Source organism: Lepisosteus oculatus, chromosome 2 (assembly GCF_040954835.1).
Source record: "Lepisosteus oculatus isolate fLepOcu1 chromosome 2, fLepOcu1.hap2, whole genome shotgun sequence".
In the NCBI taxonomy this organism is placed as follows: domain Eukaryota; kingdom Metazoa; phylum Chordata; class Actinopteri; order Semionotiformes; family Lepisosteidae; genus Lepisosteus; species Lepisosteus oculatus.
The window spans coordinates 52,841,884-52,856,811 of NC_090697.1; the positions used below are offsets into that span (position 1 = coordinate 52,841,884).

Consider the following 14,928-nt stretch of genomic DNA (forward strand, 5'->3'; position numbering starts at 1 on the left):
TATCTTATGCTTCTTAAGATTTTTTTGGTTACTTTTATTCCTGTGCTAGCAGTTTTTAGACAGTCTAACCAACAAAGTTTAGAACATTACCTTTCTGGCCTGGTGCATGATACACTGCGATAGTTTCATAGCTTGTGTTCCTTCCAGGGTTTCCCAAGTATTGTTATGCAGCTCGGGTATAAGAAAGAATGTGCGATAGCTATAGCAGTAGTATAGTGTTGGGGAATGTGTTTTGCAGGGTGGATGACATATGGGAGGCAGATGGATCCTGTCTCATTTGTTGGACTGCAATGTAATTGCCAAAGTGCTATTTTTTTTAATGCGTGAGGTAATTCCCAGAAAACACCATATAAAAAAGCACATTTAAACTTAGGCCTCAGATATGCAGAAAATCTGCTTGGTTTAATCCCTGAGTAATAAAACAACAGGAAACCAATGGGGCAAATTCAAGAAGAATTCTGTTCATTCTACTGGTTGTCCGCAATCTGACAAAATTCAGATTTTTTTTCTTATGGTACTTAATTTTTATAAAGTTCAGTAAAAAACTTACACGACTTAAATGTATTATGATGAATTGTTTGCTTAAAGTAATACATAATACTTTACTGTTACTACATCTCAGTTATTTGCAAGAGGTTTTATTCTGATTTTATTTTTGATTAAACTTTATCCTTGGCTGGATGGGCACCCTTTGCCTAGGTGTCACAGAATAAATAATAGGTTTGTCCACCTTTTGCAACCATGACTGTAGTACATCGGTACATGACCTAATCAGAGTCTAATCTTGGGGAATGGCATTCCATGTCGAGATGACCTCAGAAGCAATCTTAAACACCTGCTCTCTGAAAATAGAAGCCTTGCAACATAAAATTGAGGGTCCTCTTCTGAGATTATTACATCACGGCATTTGAATTAGATCATTTTCACATTTTAAATCTCTCATTAGAAAGCATGTATAAACCTGAAAATAGCTTTGATTTACTGAAGTGCAGTCATCCATTGTGTTAGTGTTTCTTAGCATAGCTTAGCATCTTTACCTTATATATAGTAAAACCTAGGTATTCATGAGGGTTAAGTACCTTGAAGTCTCTGCAAATGGTAATTTTGCAAACACAGGACTTAATACCTTATAATAATAATAATAATAATTGCTTACACTTATAGCGCTTTTCTGGACACTCCACTCAAAGCGCTTTACAGGTAATGGGGACTCTCCTCCACCACCACCAATGTGCAGCATCCACCTTATGGAGAAAACAGGGCATTTTGTTATAACTTAACAATTTCAGAAGTAATGTTGGTAGTAAGAATAATTATTGGTAGTAAGAATTTTGATAAAATACTGTAAAATATAGCATTTTTAAAATACAAGTTATTCCATGTGCAAACAAATAAATTAGACCACTATTATGATATTGCTATATAGTATACCCTGTTATAAATGCAGAACTACTGTACTTTAATGGAGTTAATTACAGTAGAGTAATGATAGAATAATGTAAATTAAGCATACTCACTCCATTCCCATTCTCCTAACTCTTTCTCCGCTCCAGTGGTTTATCTAATTTTCCTCTAATTTCTTGTTATCATTTTCTGCCAGATATGAAAGAACTGAGACCATGATAACTTAGAGAACAAAGATTTTTTTATTATCATTTATTTTGCAGCATAACACTCATATACACGCACTACTCTCATAACAGGTCTACACAAAGTTTCCTGGCAGAAACTGAATAATTAAAGAATAATCTATGATGCATTTCTACATAAACTTCAACACTTTGTAAACCAACCTATGCCTTTATAACAGAGAAAAAGCTTTTAGCTTAAGATAATGGAAATGGCAGTTTTGGATAACCAGACTAACCTAAGGGTACTCACAAGTATTTCCTGAGAATTCCAGTGATATAGATGTTTCATATTATGTGCCATTGATACCACATCTTCATTAACAGAGGCACACCTTTTTGAGTATTTAAGAGAAGGTTTTTAAAAACAATGTGCTTTTTATCTTATTTGGCTTTCTACAAACTGAAAATGTTTTTTTTTTCTTAAGGAGATCAAGGCAGGGTTGGCTTGATAAATTATGATTTTGTCTTAAGAATCTTTGTACATGAATGGTCCTATTGTAAAGTATGTGTTTACAGTCTTGGTATCCTGTAGAATTTGTTTATGATGTGGGTCAAATATGATAATGATCCCTCTATGAACGTTTTCCTAAAATACCATAGAAGAGTTTAACAAGAAAAAAGTCTGCTTTCATCTTAATTTAGTAATTATAAAACAAAAAGGCTGTAAATGTCTGAATAATGTTTTTAGACAATTGTGTGCCTAATTGTGCCTTGCATGGTTTTTCTTTCTTAGCAATCTTATTCATTAGGGACTGTGCTTAAGTTAACAGAACAGTGCAGGCAGAAATAAATGCTGCAGTTTGCTTGTCTCTGTGTCAACCTGAAAACCCACACATTATCTTTCATACTAACATATAAACCTTTGTTGTTTTGGGCACTTGTTTTGAGTACTGATACTGCCCTCTTGTGCTTTTGTGGTGTGTTTGTGATACTGCACACTTTGTATTGCAGAGGACAGGTAGCATCAGCAACAAGTGTTAGCTAATGTAAATGAGAGTTTATTTTAAATGTGGTTACAATGTGAGGGCTTTATTTGTAATAATTGTATTCCCTATTTGTCAAAAGGCTTTATTGTTTCGGGGCGACTCACTGTGATCTCTGCTCTGTTTAAAAGTAGTAGGATCATTTTTGTTTTTTTTCCATCATTGTTGACTCTGATTGGTTTTCAAAGACCTTTTTATGAACACTAAAGTTTGTCGTTACCAGTAGAAACAATGTAGCATTGGTCATTTGGAATTCTCCCCTTGAAGGGTGGAAACAAATGAATCTGAAATAAGTCTAAACAGAAACACAATGAAGCAAAATGTATTTGAAAGCAGGTGAGGCTAATATTGATAAGGGAATGGTTTTCTTTATTTCCAGTTCCTTTGCAAATTTGTAATTTTTGTTTGTTTGCTTTTAGGCTATCCCTTCACAAGTCTAGCTCTGAAGATGGATCTGTGGGTTAGTATTATTCTATTTGTGCTGAATATCCCATAGAGTTTACAGCTAACAGTGGCCTGATGAGCCACTGTGGCTCTGGTCTTGACTTTACTTTTCTTATCTTCGTGAGAGATTGCAGTAAACAACACTGCAATAATAAATGCTTAATTTCATATTCATTCGTATCCATTCATTGGTATCCTGTACTGACATGATCAATGTCTTGCTCTTTAAAAGCAAAAAATCAGACAGTTTTATACAGGCTAGTTGTTTGTATAGTGTCTCTACCAGATTCTGTGACTAGTGGAAGCTGTTGTTTGTTGAGAACGATGATAAGTGCAAGGAAAATTGTATTATCTAATCTTGGGCCTGTTGTGGCTGTAGTGTACATCCCAAGACACAATATAGAGAGGCAGCCCCTTCCCCCACCAAACACACACCTTAGAAAATGTCATTGGAATGCAGAAAATGCTTTCCCTGGTAGCCAAGGTCTGAGAGCTTCAAAACTTTTCAGAGAAGTATTGCCAAATGGTGAATGACAAAAGCTCTTTGAATTTTTATTCAATTATTGTTGCTCATAGAAATAGTAGTGATATGTTTTCTATTGCTCCAAAAATAATATTATCTTGTATTTATTTTTAATTATCCTGTTTTATTTCAGGGTCTTACCTATTTTTTGGGGTGATCTTAATAAAATCTTTAAGAACCTTCATATATAGCATAAAAAGCATGAAAGTATATACAGTATGTAATTCATGTAGCATAAAAGTAATTCTGTTGCTAGTTCAATAGCTGAAAATATGCACTCAGTATTTGAGAAAATTAACAGCAATAATTAAATGCATTTTTACTTAACTATGTTATTTAGTAACATGTGGATCAAACAATACTGTAAAAACCTTGTTTAATGTTTTTTTTCTAACATGAAATCTTCATCCATTATTAGAAATTGCTTATTTATGCTAATATCTGCAGCATCCCAGGGCCTTGTAATAACAAAATATCTCTGGGCTGTTTTGTTAATATTTAACATTACTCCAGCATTAAATCTTTATAAAAATAATGAAAATCTTTCTATGATTTAATATACAGTTTAATTTGAAGTATTATTTAAGGTTTATACTGTAGATTCACTTTTTCCAATGTATTAATTTGGGGGACAAAATTAGAATTTGTGTTGCAACTTTATTAAGTCCTTAATAATTGGCAACACTGTTGTTCTTTTTCCCATGTAGAGTTTTTCATTTTTTTAAGAATACACATTTCTCTTTTAACATGACTGAGCCTGTTTTTTTAAAGGGAAAGGGGATTGCAAGAAGAAAAACAAGTCTTTTTGGCAGAATTTTCGCAAGTCACAGAAGGGAGTAACGCGGCAGTCATCAAAAGGTATGACAATCTGTGAAGAAACACAGAGCAGCATTCGTCTGCCAAACATAGACCTTGGAGCACTTAGTTTCTAAACTGCACATTTTCTTTTTACATTTTTACATTTTACAAATTTACATTTGAACATCTCTGCATTTCACTGAAACATTTGCGTGAGGTACCTTGCTCAAGGATACTACAGAAGTGTCCCACTTGGGATTTGAAACAACAACCATCCAGAGCTCTAACCACTCTTCCACGCTGCTGCAAAATGTAAAGCTTTGAATATGCTCTCCTGCCTCTCCTATATGTTGAACATTTTTGCTCACTGAGGCTCTTTTTTACAGATCCCATTCTGTGTTGCAGGAGAGGACATTGGCTACGTGGCCAGTGAAATCACAATGAGTGATGAGGAGCGCATCCAGCTGATGATGATGGTGAAAGAGAAGATGATAACGGTGGAGGAGGCCCTGGCTCGGGTAGGAATCCCCTGTTTCTGGATCCATTCCCTGATAGGAGCTCATAAAATCAAACCTAGCAGGTCATACAGCCAACTCGCTTTAAACTTCAAGGGGAGAGCTTGATAAAGCTGTTCTGACTTTATCTGCCTCATGGAAGCAGACGTGGCCTGTGGCACCTGCCTCACAGTCTTGCAGGAACAGGTTATCAGCGCTTACAAAAAGCTAACCTTTTGTGAATCACAGTCCCTACACTGCAGAGTGGAACACACTGCTCCTGTGTCTTCCTCATGCTTCAGTCACCTCTTACTAAAACCACTTATCTGAAATTAACACTTCCTAACAAACTTGTACTTTGCTAGGAGGCATATGATTTTAGTGTTGATATTGAATTCTGTAGAGACATAGAACGTTGGTTTCCTGTCAAAGCTCCCTTGGAGGTTTATTCCTTTTTCTGTCCCATTGTCCCCAACAGCAGGAGCAGCATCATGATTGTGATATCTATTTTCCAAAAATCTATAAGTCCAAAAAAATATATATGTTTTTACTACAAGATAAACATTTCATCAGATGACTCAAAGGTTGATTCTTTTCAGGAAATAAAACATCATTTTTGGTTCTGTTTAACAAAATAACCAGATTTGGTACAAAGTAGTCATTAATGTCTATTAATGACTATTTTAAACTCATTGCATTTTTAGATAATAATTTATGGAATTTATTTTAGATTAAAACATATTCAGTCTAAACATAATTAATTACTAAATGACATTATTAAATGTCTGATTATTTAATGTACATTTCCGTGGCAGGTATTTGTAAATTCTGTTTTGTCCAATTAATTGGCACAAAGTAAAAGTCATGACTTGTTTAGAAAAATAATACAAATTGTTTGTTGTGTTTGATTACTGTAGTTATATTAGTAATTATAGTCAGTGTTGTAGCCATTGAATAGTAATGCAGTCAACATCACAAACCCTAGTTGCATTTCCAGCAACAAAAAGCATCTGAGTCATTTCCTAAACTCTTCTTCTCTGTAGCTGAAGGAGTATGAGACCCAGAGCAGACAGTCCGGCAGTACTGACAATGCAGAGTGGACTGATGAATCCAATACTAATATAAATGAGTCCTCAAACTGCAATGTAAGTACCGCATTTTCTTGTCTGCAAATTAAATTCCACAAAAGCGTTAAAATATATTTTTAATAAACTCTCAAAAATCATTGCTGACTTAAACCACTGTTGTGATAGCTCACTATTTTTTGGTGTATTACTAATCTAACTTTGTCTAAAAAGCTAAATATTTTCTACATTAGGTTACATTCATGCACTTTATCTATACTTTGCAGCTGGTAGGATTCACAGGGTGAGTGTAAATTAATTGACGGGATTGCAAATCAATTCTGAATTCCGAATTAAGCACAAAGTCATGAAATTTGTCATGATAGTCGTCATGTTTTTGAAAACCCCTCATCTTGCCAGGGGTGAGAGTGAAAGTTTTTCCGAAAAAAGTTTCAGATATCAATATCTTTGTGAACAGATGACACAGCCTGCAACCTACAGGTTTAAAGATCACAATTTGTGAAAACTTTCACAGCTTTTATTTAAACATATCTAGTACCTGGTTGCATTTTTAGAAACCTTAATTTGAATAAAGCAGATCCCAGGTGCAAGTGACTTTATAACGTAAGAAGGCATTATGCTATATTTTTTATGCATCAGTTGAAGCCTTCTGAAGTCTCTCAAAAACATAAAAATGTAACATAATATTGTGTGGCAGAATTGGAAACTGATTCTTTTAATTTTAAAGAAAATAAAAATAAGAAAAAATAACGTGTCTGCCTAAAACAGACATTGCATTATTTTAAAACCCATAAAAACGGGTTATTTAAAAACACGAAATCCACGAAAAATGGGTGATTTTCCTTGTGATCAGATCTTTGTGTAAGCTGTAAGTTTTTAAAACTTTTTATTAAACATTTTAAACACTTTAATTTTGTAAACGCAACATGCATTTCGTACACTCACATTCTCCCGTCTTCCCGTGGTGTGAAGCAAATTAGCAGGTAGCTGAGAAAATAGCGCACTAAGCTCAGTCAGAGAAGAGGCGGTGCCGTAAGGAGACAGTTCTGCAGCTTGCAGTGTTTATGGCACTGAACGTGTCTGCCTTTAAAACTCAATAAAGGAATGTAAATAATTTATTTTATCTTGAAATCTTTTAATTATCATTAAACATAGCTTTCTCACCAATTAGTTTTATATTTGAGACCATCGCTAAACAAATCAGGGGCCTATTGTACAATCTAATGACATTACACATGGAAAGATGATACATTTTAATCATTTTTTATTTTTTAAAAATAAATTTTAGAAAAGTTTAGTCTACACAAATATCACAGACTATTTTCAATTGTGTTTTGAATGTTATGTCACAGTTCAATGTTTTATATACATCTAAATAAAGTAAATCATAAATAATATCAATGTATGGGTGTGAAAGCTGGACCTTGAAAAAAGCTGACCGAAAGAGGATGGATGCTTTCGAGCTATGGTGCTGGAGAAGACTGTGGACAGCAGTGGTCACCAGCAAGAGGTTCTGGAGTGCATCAAGCCAGAAATTTCGCTTGAGGGAAAGATCACTAGATTCCGGCTCACTTATTTTGGTCATGTGAGGCTCAGGGACGCCAAATATGTAACTGTAGTGGCTCTCTGAAGGCACCAGTTCTGTAGGGTTTGGGCATTTACTGAGACAATTATTAATTGTAGCAGTAAATCACAAAATTGATTATTTTGATGGCTTTAGAATCCAACCATGCGACATAACTCAAACAACGCGCACACACAGGTACTAATACACGAGGATACATTTATTAATACATAGAATATGCATGTAAACCCAACAGATCTTATCGAGAGGGTTATCAGAATACAAAAGGTATATATTCAATCAGTTACAAAGTGTTACACATATCAAGAGGACATACGTTCAGTATATCATTCATTAAGACCGTTTCATAAATGAACTTGGTTATAACTTCTACGTTAGATACTCAAAACAAGTACATAACTCTTAGGAATTAAATTGATATAAACTGGTTGGGATAACAATTGAATTCTCGAGCTGTAATGCATTGAAGTTGAATACTCATCCAATCTCTGGGGATTCAGATCTCCTGCGGGCACAAAGAAACAGTTGCAGGCTGTTGCTGTCCAATCCGCGCTCTCTGGCTCCGTGCCAGGCTGTGCTGTGCGGCTTGCGACGGTGCGCTGCTGATGCTCACTGTTGGCTTTAACTAGCAAAGTTTGTGCACAGGAGAAAAGATGACTGTGGGTCCCAGCAAGTCAGGAAGAGGACCGGTTCGTTCCTGATGAAGAGCTAGTTCTGAATAGTGATTCAGCTGTCCACAGTTCCGACCTGTTCACGAGGCCTGCTGCTGGTGCTAACCTCGGGTGGATCCTCTGGTTATTCTCTGGCAACCTCCGCTCTAGACTCTTAGAACAAAGGAAAGTTCTGGCACTCGGACACACTGGCCGTTCCGTGGTTGTCCGGGCTGAGTCTCAGGATGGTCAGGAGGCGCGCTGCGAGAATGTCCTGCCCTTGGGAGCCTTCTGCTCCTGGGCCGTCCTGCCCTGGAATTCTCCTCTGAATTCCCTTTAGAACAGTCCACAGAATTCTCCTGAATCCCTTCTGAATCTTACTGAATCTCACAGGCTCTCTGTGTTGGCTGTTTTTACCTGGAGGAACTTCAGCTCATTGATTGGCTGAAAGTTCCATGGGCATCAGAGTCCCACGTGGGTTACTCGGCCCTACCAGTTCTTGATTGGTTGATCAAGGTGAGATATGAGTCACTTACTCCTGACACTTAGGAATGCAGTCCAGATGTCCATCTGGCACTCCCTAGACAGATAGGTGCCAATGGATGACCATTGATCATGATAGCCAGGCTTAGCTAAGTGCATCCCCCTTTGGGAGCTTGTTTCTTATCAAAAGAAAACATCTTAAATCAGCCTGCATGAATAGTTTCTCTGTGGCTGCACCACAGAGATGAACAGAGAAATGGGGCCTCATTTGGGAAGGCTCAGAACACTTAATTCTTTCTTATTAATGAGCCTCGCCGCTACATCTGCAAGGTGTACACTCTTTGTGGAAGAATTTTCACCTGGAACGTTTGCCTACCGGCTAACACACAGAAGCAAACTGAATACAAAATGAGCTTGCAAGAATAACAGTTACAAACATTAAAAAACATACTTGCTTTATACTGTTATACTGTACAGTATATTAAAACTAACACTCTATGGGCACTACACTGTGAGCAACACAGCCCACTAAACCTCTTTTTCCCACAATTCCACGGGGGCAAGGTGATTCACAGCTGGATACAATTTTATCTTGCCTCTTGAAAGCAAAAATTCAGATATTTGTCAACATATTTGCTAACACTATCCATCTCGGTAATCTCATTGCACATTCTGGTGCACACTAAATGTTTACACTCTCAGTAAAGTAAAAAAAACTTCTTTCCATATTGTCACCTAGCACAAGGGGGTAAAGAAAAGTGCCGGCGGTAATTTTTTTCACTCTCCCAAACCCCCTGGACAGACACAGTTGATTAAAACTCATTCAACAGGGTGTTGTGTGTTAACACAAACTCTGCTTAACAGAGCTGCTAGTAAGAGCAAGGTGACTTTCTGCTCAATTAAATAAACCTACAGTATAGACAGCTTTTAAGTGTTTGTCAAAATCAGCTGCTTTGCAAGTAGTACATGACTTCTCAAAAGGTACCTTTTGACTCTCGTGCAAACTCAACAAAGGTTTATTTTTTCTATTTCCGAAATTTGAACGCTATGCCTCAGGGACTCATTATAGTATTGTAGCGAATACGGTTTGCGCAGGGAAATCAAAATACCGCCGCCCTTCCAGCCGGGTCTCACCTCCCGCTGTTCCAAAGTATATGTGAAATGTCTTTTCTTACTCCAGTTATTAATCCAATCTATTTTTACTCATCCGGCTATGTAAAAAATATAGCCAAAAGGATCGCTGTAAAGGTTAAATTCCAAGCTGAAAAGATAAGATTCAACATGTCTTCCCTAACTCTTCAGTTTACAGCTCGTCCATGGTCATTCATTATTAATATTGTAACGAACGGCAGGCATACAGATGGTACAAGCCAGTTGCGGCGCGATGACAGTACACCTCTCTACTCTTCTTTGCATAACAGGGATGTTGGCTGCATGGGTTGAAGAAGATCTGTAGCTCAGCCGTCAAAACCTCTGTTGTGCTACACAAGAGACCAGGGTTCGAACCCATGTAGTGAAGGATGAACCGGGACAGGAACAGCGAGAGCACAAGCCCAAGAACCTGAATTTGTTACAATATTATTAATTATATATGCTATATTGCATTTAAATTTGAATTTATTTACAAATATATGAAGAAGCGAAACACAACGTGTAAATATAACCCTTTTCCCTCCTTTAATTTAGTGAAGAAATCCTAAATCATGGAACCATCACTTATAATAATTCATCCAGATACACATGCTCACACCGTAGCCAACAACAAGCTACAATAGTGGACTATTTTTATATATTCGGCTATGTAAGAAACACTACCACTATAAAGGACAATAATATAAAAAATGAACGTCAGATGTTTCCAAAATGATCCCTTGTGATGTTTTAGCTGCTTATTACAAGACTCCATAATTATATTGCTATCAAGTATTTTAAACGTTTAATTAAAAAGTAAAAATCTTACAGCGTACACAAAGATTCTAAGCTGATTACGAGGAAGAAAAATCATCTGTTTGTCACACATAAAAAGTGTTTTTTAAGTATCTAAGACAGTTCTTTACAGCTTTTAAAGTTTAGTTTTTCAAAATAAAAAAAAATAGTTTGCCCATCATATTGGTAATCTGTTGATAAGATGTTCCCTGATTACTGGCAATTGTAATAATAATAATAATAATAATAATAATAATTGCTTACACTTATATAGCGCTTTTCTGGACACTCCACTCAAAGTGCTTTACAGGTAATGGGGACTCCCCTCCACCACCACTAATGTGCAGCATCCACCTGGATGATGCGACGGCAGCCATAGTGCGCCAGAACGCTCACCACATATCCGCTATCAGTGGGGAGGAGGTAAAAAATAATCCTTCCCCCCTCCGTCGTTTAATTTAAAGATTTCTGTGAAGAAATCCTTAAATGCAAAACCATCACGTATAATAATTAATCCAGCTGGTTCCCTGTTGAATGATGCTGACGGACCAGGTTCAGTTCCAGGCAATGTACTATATAGTACAGTTTAAACATTTTTTTTGAAATTCCAAGTTTAATCGTTGGTTGATTACTGATTGCTGAGATTTGGATTAAGACAAAATATAGATTTTCTCAATGCAGTTGTAAACCTGAAACAGACACATCATCAGCTATAATAGTACTACAGTGCTCATTACCACTACAAGGACAATAGACATTTTGTTAAAAAAAAGAAACAAATGTCAAAATGTGTCCAAAACGTCCACTTGTGATATTTTAGCTGCTCAGTTACACTATTCCATATTAATAAAACTTTAAAGTGATGATAATCATTACAACATTTATCTTTTTACAGTAACAGCAAGTGGTGTCCTTACTACGTATTCTTAGAAAAGGATACAGTGTTATAACTTTTTATGAGTTCAAGTTCACGCCTATTTGTCATTCCAGCCAGTGCTACGGACCATGTTGGAAATACAGACAGGACACTGACATAGACATTGTAGACAGGATACACATAGTGCAAAGTGCAGATAGTGCAAATTACAAGGTGAATACATAATAAAATATACACATCACACCTATAATCCACAATCATCTTCTTAGACTTACTGATGTTCAGAAAGAGGTTTTTCTCCTGGCACTATGCTGCCAAGGTTTTAACCTCCTCCCTGTATGCAGACTCTTCACCATCTGTGATCAGGAACTCTATGATGGAGTTTGTGTAATGACTAGCGACAGAATCATGGGTAAATAAGGAGTAGAGGACAGGGTTAAGCACACAGCCTTGGGGGGCTCCAGTTTAGAGTCAGAGTAGAGGATATGTTGGTGCTCACCCTCACCGCCTGTGGACGTTCTGTCAAGAAGTCCAGGATCCAGTTAGGGAGGTGTTCAGTCCCAGGTCCTGGAGCTTGATGACAAGCTTTGAGGGCACTATGGTATTGGATGCTGAGCTGTAATCAACAAACAGCATTCTCACATACATGTATGTTCTTTCCTTATCCAGGGTTGAGAGGGCAGTATGGAGGGCAGTGGCAATAGGATCCTCTGTAGACATGTTCTGGCGATATGCAAATTGTAGTGGGTCTAGGGTGTCAGGCAGTGAGGAGGTGATGTATGCTTTGACCAACTGCTCAAAGCACTTCATGATAACTGATGTGATTGCAACGGGGCGATAGTCATTCAGGCAACTGACTCTGGGTTTCTTAGGGACAGGAACAATGGTGGTTTTCTTAAAGCAGGAAGTAACTATAGACTGAGCTAGAGAAAGGTTGAATATGTCAGAGAAGACATCTGCTAGCTGGTCTGCACATGCCTTCAGAACACGGCCAGGGATAGCATCAGGGTCAGGAGCCTTGTGTGGATTGGTCTTTTTAAAAGCTTTACACACAGCTGCTCTGGATATGATCAGTGGGTTTTCATCTTGGATTTCTAAAATCCTCCTGGCAGGATCTGCGTTACTGACCTCAAACTGAGCATAAAATGAATTTAGCACATCAGGAAGAGAGACAGACTGTTGTGTAATATAGCTGGGTTGCGTTTTGTAGTCTGTAATGGTGCGTATACTGTACAGATAGATAGATACTTTATTGATCCCGTGAGGGAAATTGCAGTGCAACAGCAGCTTAACACACACAACACAGCCACAGTGTAACGAATTATATAATAATAGTACAATACAATACAATACAAGAGTTACTCACAGTCCGGACACACAAGAACAAACTAGAACAGAACAGTACACAGAAAATCGTATCACACATATGAATATAAATATAGATGTAACTATAGATATAAATATAAATGTATTGCACAGGTCCCTGGCATATATTGCACAAAAAATGGTTGTAAACGGGAAAAAGATAAAGAAAAAGAAAGAGAACAGATGTAGCAGTAGATGTGTAGATGCGTTTAGTCCAGAAACAGGTCACTGTCGATGTTGCCTCTCCCAAGACGCAAGGTGGATGCGTTGTACAGTCTTATGGCAGAAGGCAAGAATGACCTCCTGTAGCGCTCCCTGTCGCACCGTGGATGAATCAGTCTATTGCTGAACGTGCTCTTCATTCCTGCAAGCCTGTCATAGAGGGGATGGGAGGAGTTGTCCATGATGGCCTCTAGTTTGGACATCATTCTCCTCTCAGCCACTACCTCAAAGGGGTCCAGGTCAGACCCAATGACAGCTTGCTCTCCTGATGAGCTTGTTCAGCCTTTTGGAATCCACTGCTCTAATCCCAGAGCCCCAGCACACCACTGCGTAGAAAATGGCACTCGCTACCACCGACTGATAGAACATGTGTAGCATCTTACTACACACATTGAAAGACCTGAGCCTCCTCAAGAAGTAAAGTCGGCTCTGTCCCTTCTTATAGATGGCCTCGATGTTCTTAGACCATTCCAGTCTATCGTCGATGTGCACTCCCAGGTACTTGTACGAGTCCACCATCTCCACGCCACTCCCATGGATGTAGACAGGAGTAGGTTTGACCTTTTTCCTCCTGAAATCTACCACCAGTTCCTTTGTCTTTGTTACATTCAATTCCAAGTGGTTCACCCCACACCACTCCACAAAGCTGCTGACCAGTCCTCTGTACTCCTCCTCCTGCTCACCCTTGATACATCCCACAATTGCAGAGTCATCTGAGAACTTCTGCAGGTGGCATGACTTTGAGTTGTACTTAAAGTCCGAAGTATAGAGGGTGAAGAGGAATGGAGAAAGAACTGTCCCTTGAGGTGCCCCTGTGTTACTCACTATCTGTTCAGACACACAGTTCTGAAGTCTCACAGACTGTGGTCTGCCTGTCAGGTAATCAGTGATCCACGAGGTCGTGGAGGCATCGACTTGCATCTCCTCCAGCTTCCTCCTTAGAAGTAAGGGCTGGATGGTATTGAAGGCACTGGAGAAGTCGAAAAACATGATCCTTACAGTGTTGCCAGCCGTGTCCAGGTGTGAGTAGGCCCTTTGCAGCATGTAGATGATCGCATCCTCCACACCAACACTGGGCTGGTAGGCAAACTGTAGGGTGTCCAGTGATGAGCTGACCAGGGGTCTCAGGTGCGATAAGACCAGCCTCTCCAGTGTCTTCATGATGTGAGATGTCAGTGCAACTGGTCTGTAGTCGTTGAGGACAGAGGGGCGCCCTTTCTTTGGTACCGGGACCAGGCATGATGTCTTCCAGAGCACCGGGACTCTCTCCAAGCGCAGGCTCAGGTTGAACAGTCGCTGTACAGATGCAGCCATTCAAAGTAAGCGGTACAGACACGTACCGCAGGTAAGATGACACGCGATACCGCGGTGCGTGATTGGTTGACCGACAGGGGCACTCGTGGTCCGTTGGTCTGTCGTAGAAAGACTTACTGTAAACGTCTTTACTGTGCCCGTTGTAGATATTGAATTTTACCACTGAAGGGAAATCTTAGTAGCTGAGCATAAAAAGAATAGGAGCATACTGTAACGCGTGTGAAGGCCATAAACGATATTAATTTTGGAACGTAAACATACAGTATATAGCTGGTCTTGGTACTTTAAAGAAAAAAATACACACCAGTATTCCATTTCTCCCTAAACATTGTAAGCTTCGAAGTCTTTAACTAACGTGATACCGGAGTCAACAAGCATACTTTTAGAATTTGATTAAAAGGGAATATAATATGGAATCGCGTATCTCAAGAATTTAATAACGGTATGATTATATCCGTGTACTGCGGCAGAGCTATGTAGGGCTGTTTCGCCTGCCTGATCATGCGAGCTGTCTTGTAGCCTATTGGTCTAGGTGCGTGACTACCAAC

The 14,928-nt window shown here is 38.4% G+C and overlaps 1 protein-coding gene across 9 annotated transcripts in view; it reads left to right on the forward strand.

The window, feature by feature from the left end:
- Positions 1-14,928, forward strand: part of sash1a (SAM and SH3 domain containing 1a) — a 436,741-nt gene that overhangs the window by 379,180 nt on the left and 42,633 nt on the right. For 8 of the 9 annotated variants that reach the window (XM_015348115.2, XM_006625870.3, XM_015348148.2 and 5 more), the window contains 4 exons: positions 3,034-3,074; positions 4,353-4,439; positions 4,785-4,897; positions 5,917-6,018. In XM_015348115.2, the coding sequence (XP_015203601.1) occupies positions 3,034-3,074; positions 4,353-4,439; positions 4,785-4,897; positions 5,917-6,018 (343 nt within the window). The remainder of the gene's footprint in view (positions 1-3,033; positions 3,075-4,352; positions 4,440-4,784; positions 4,898-5,916; positions 6,019-14,928) is intronic. The other variant, XM_015348122.2, reaches the window with a different exon arrangement.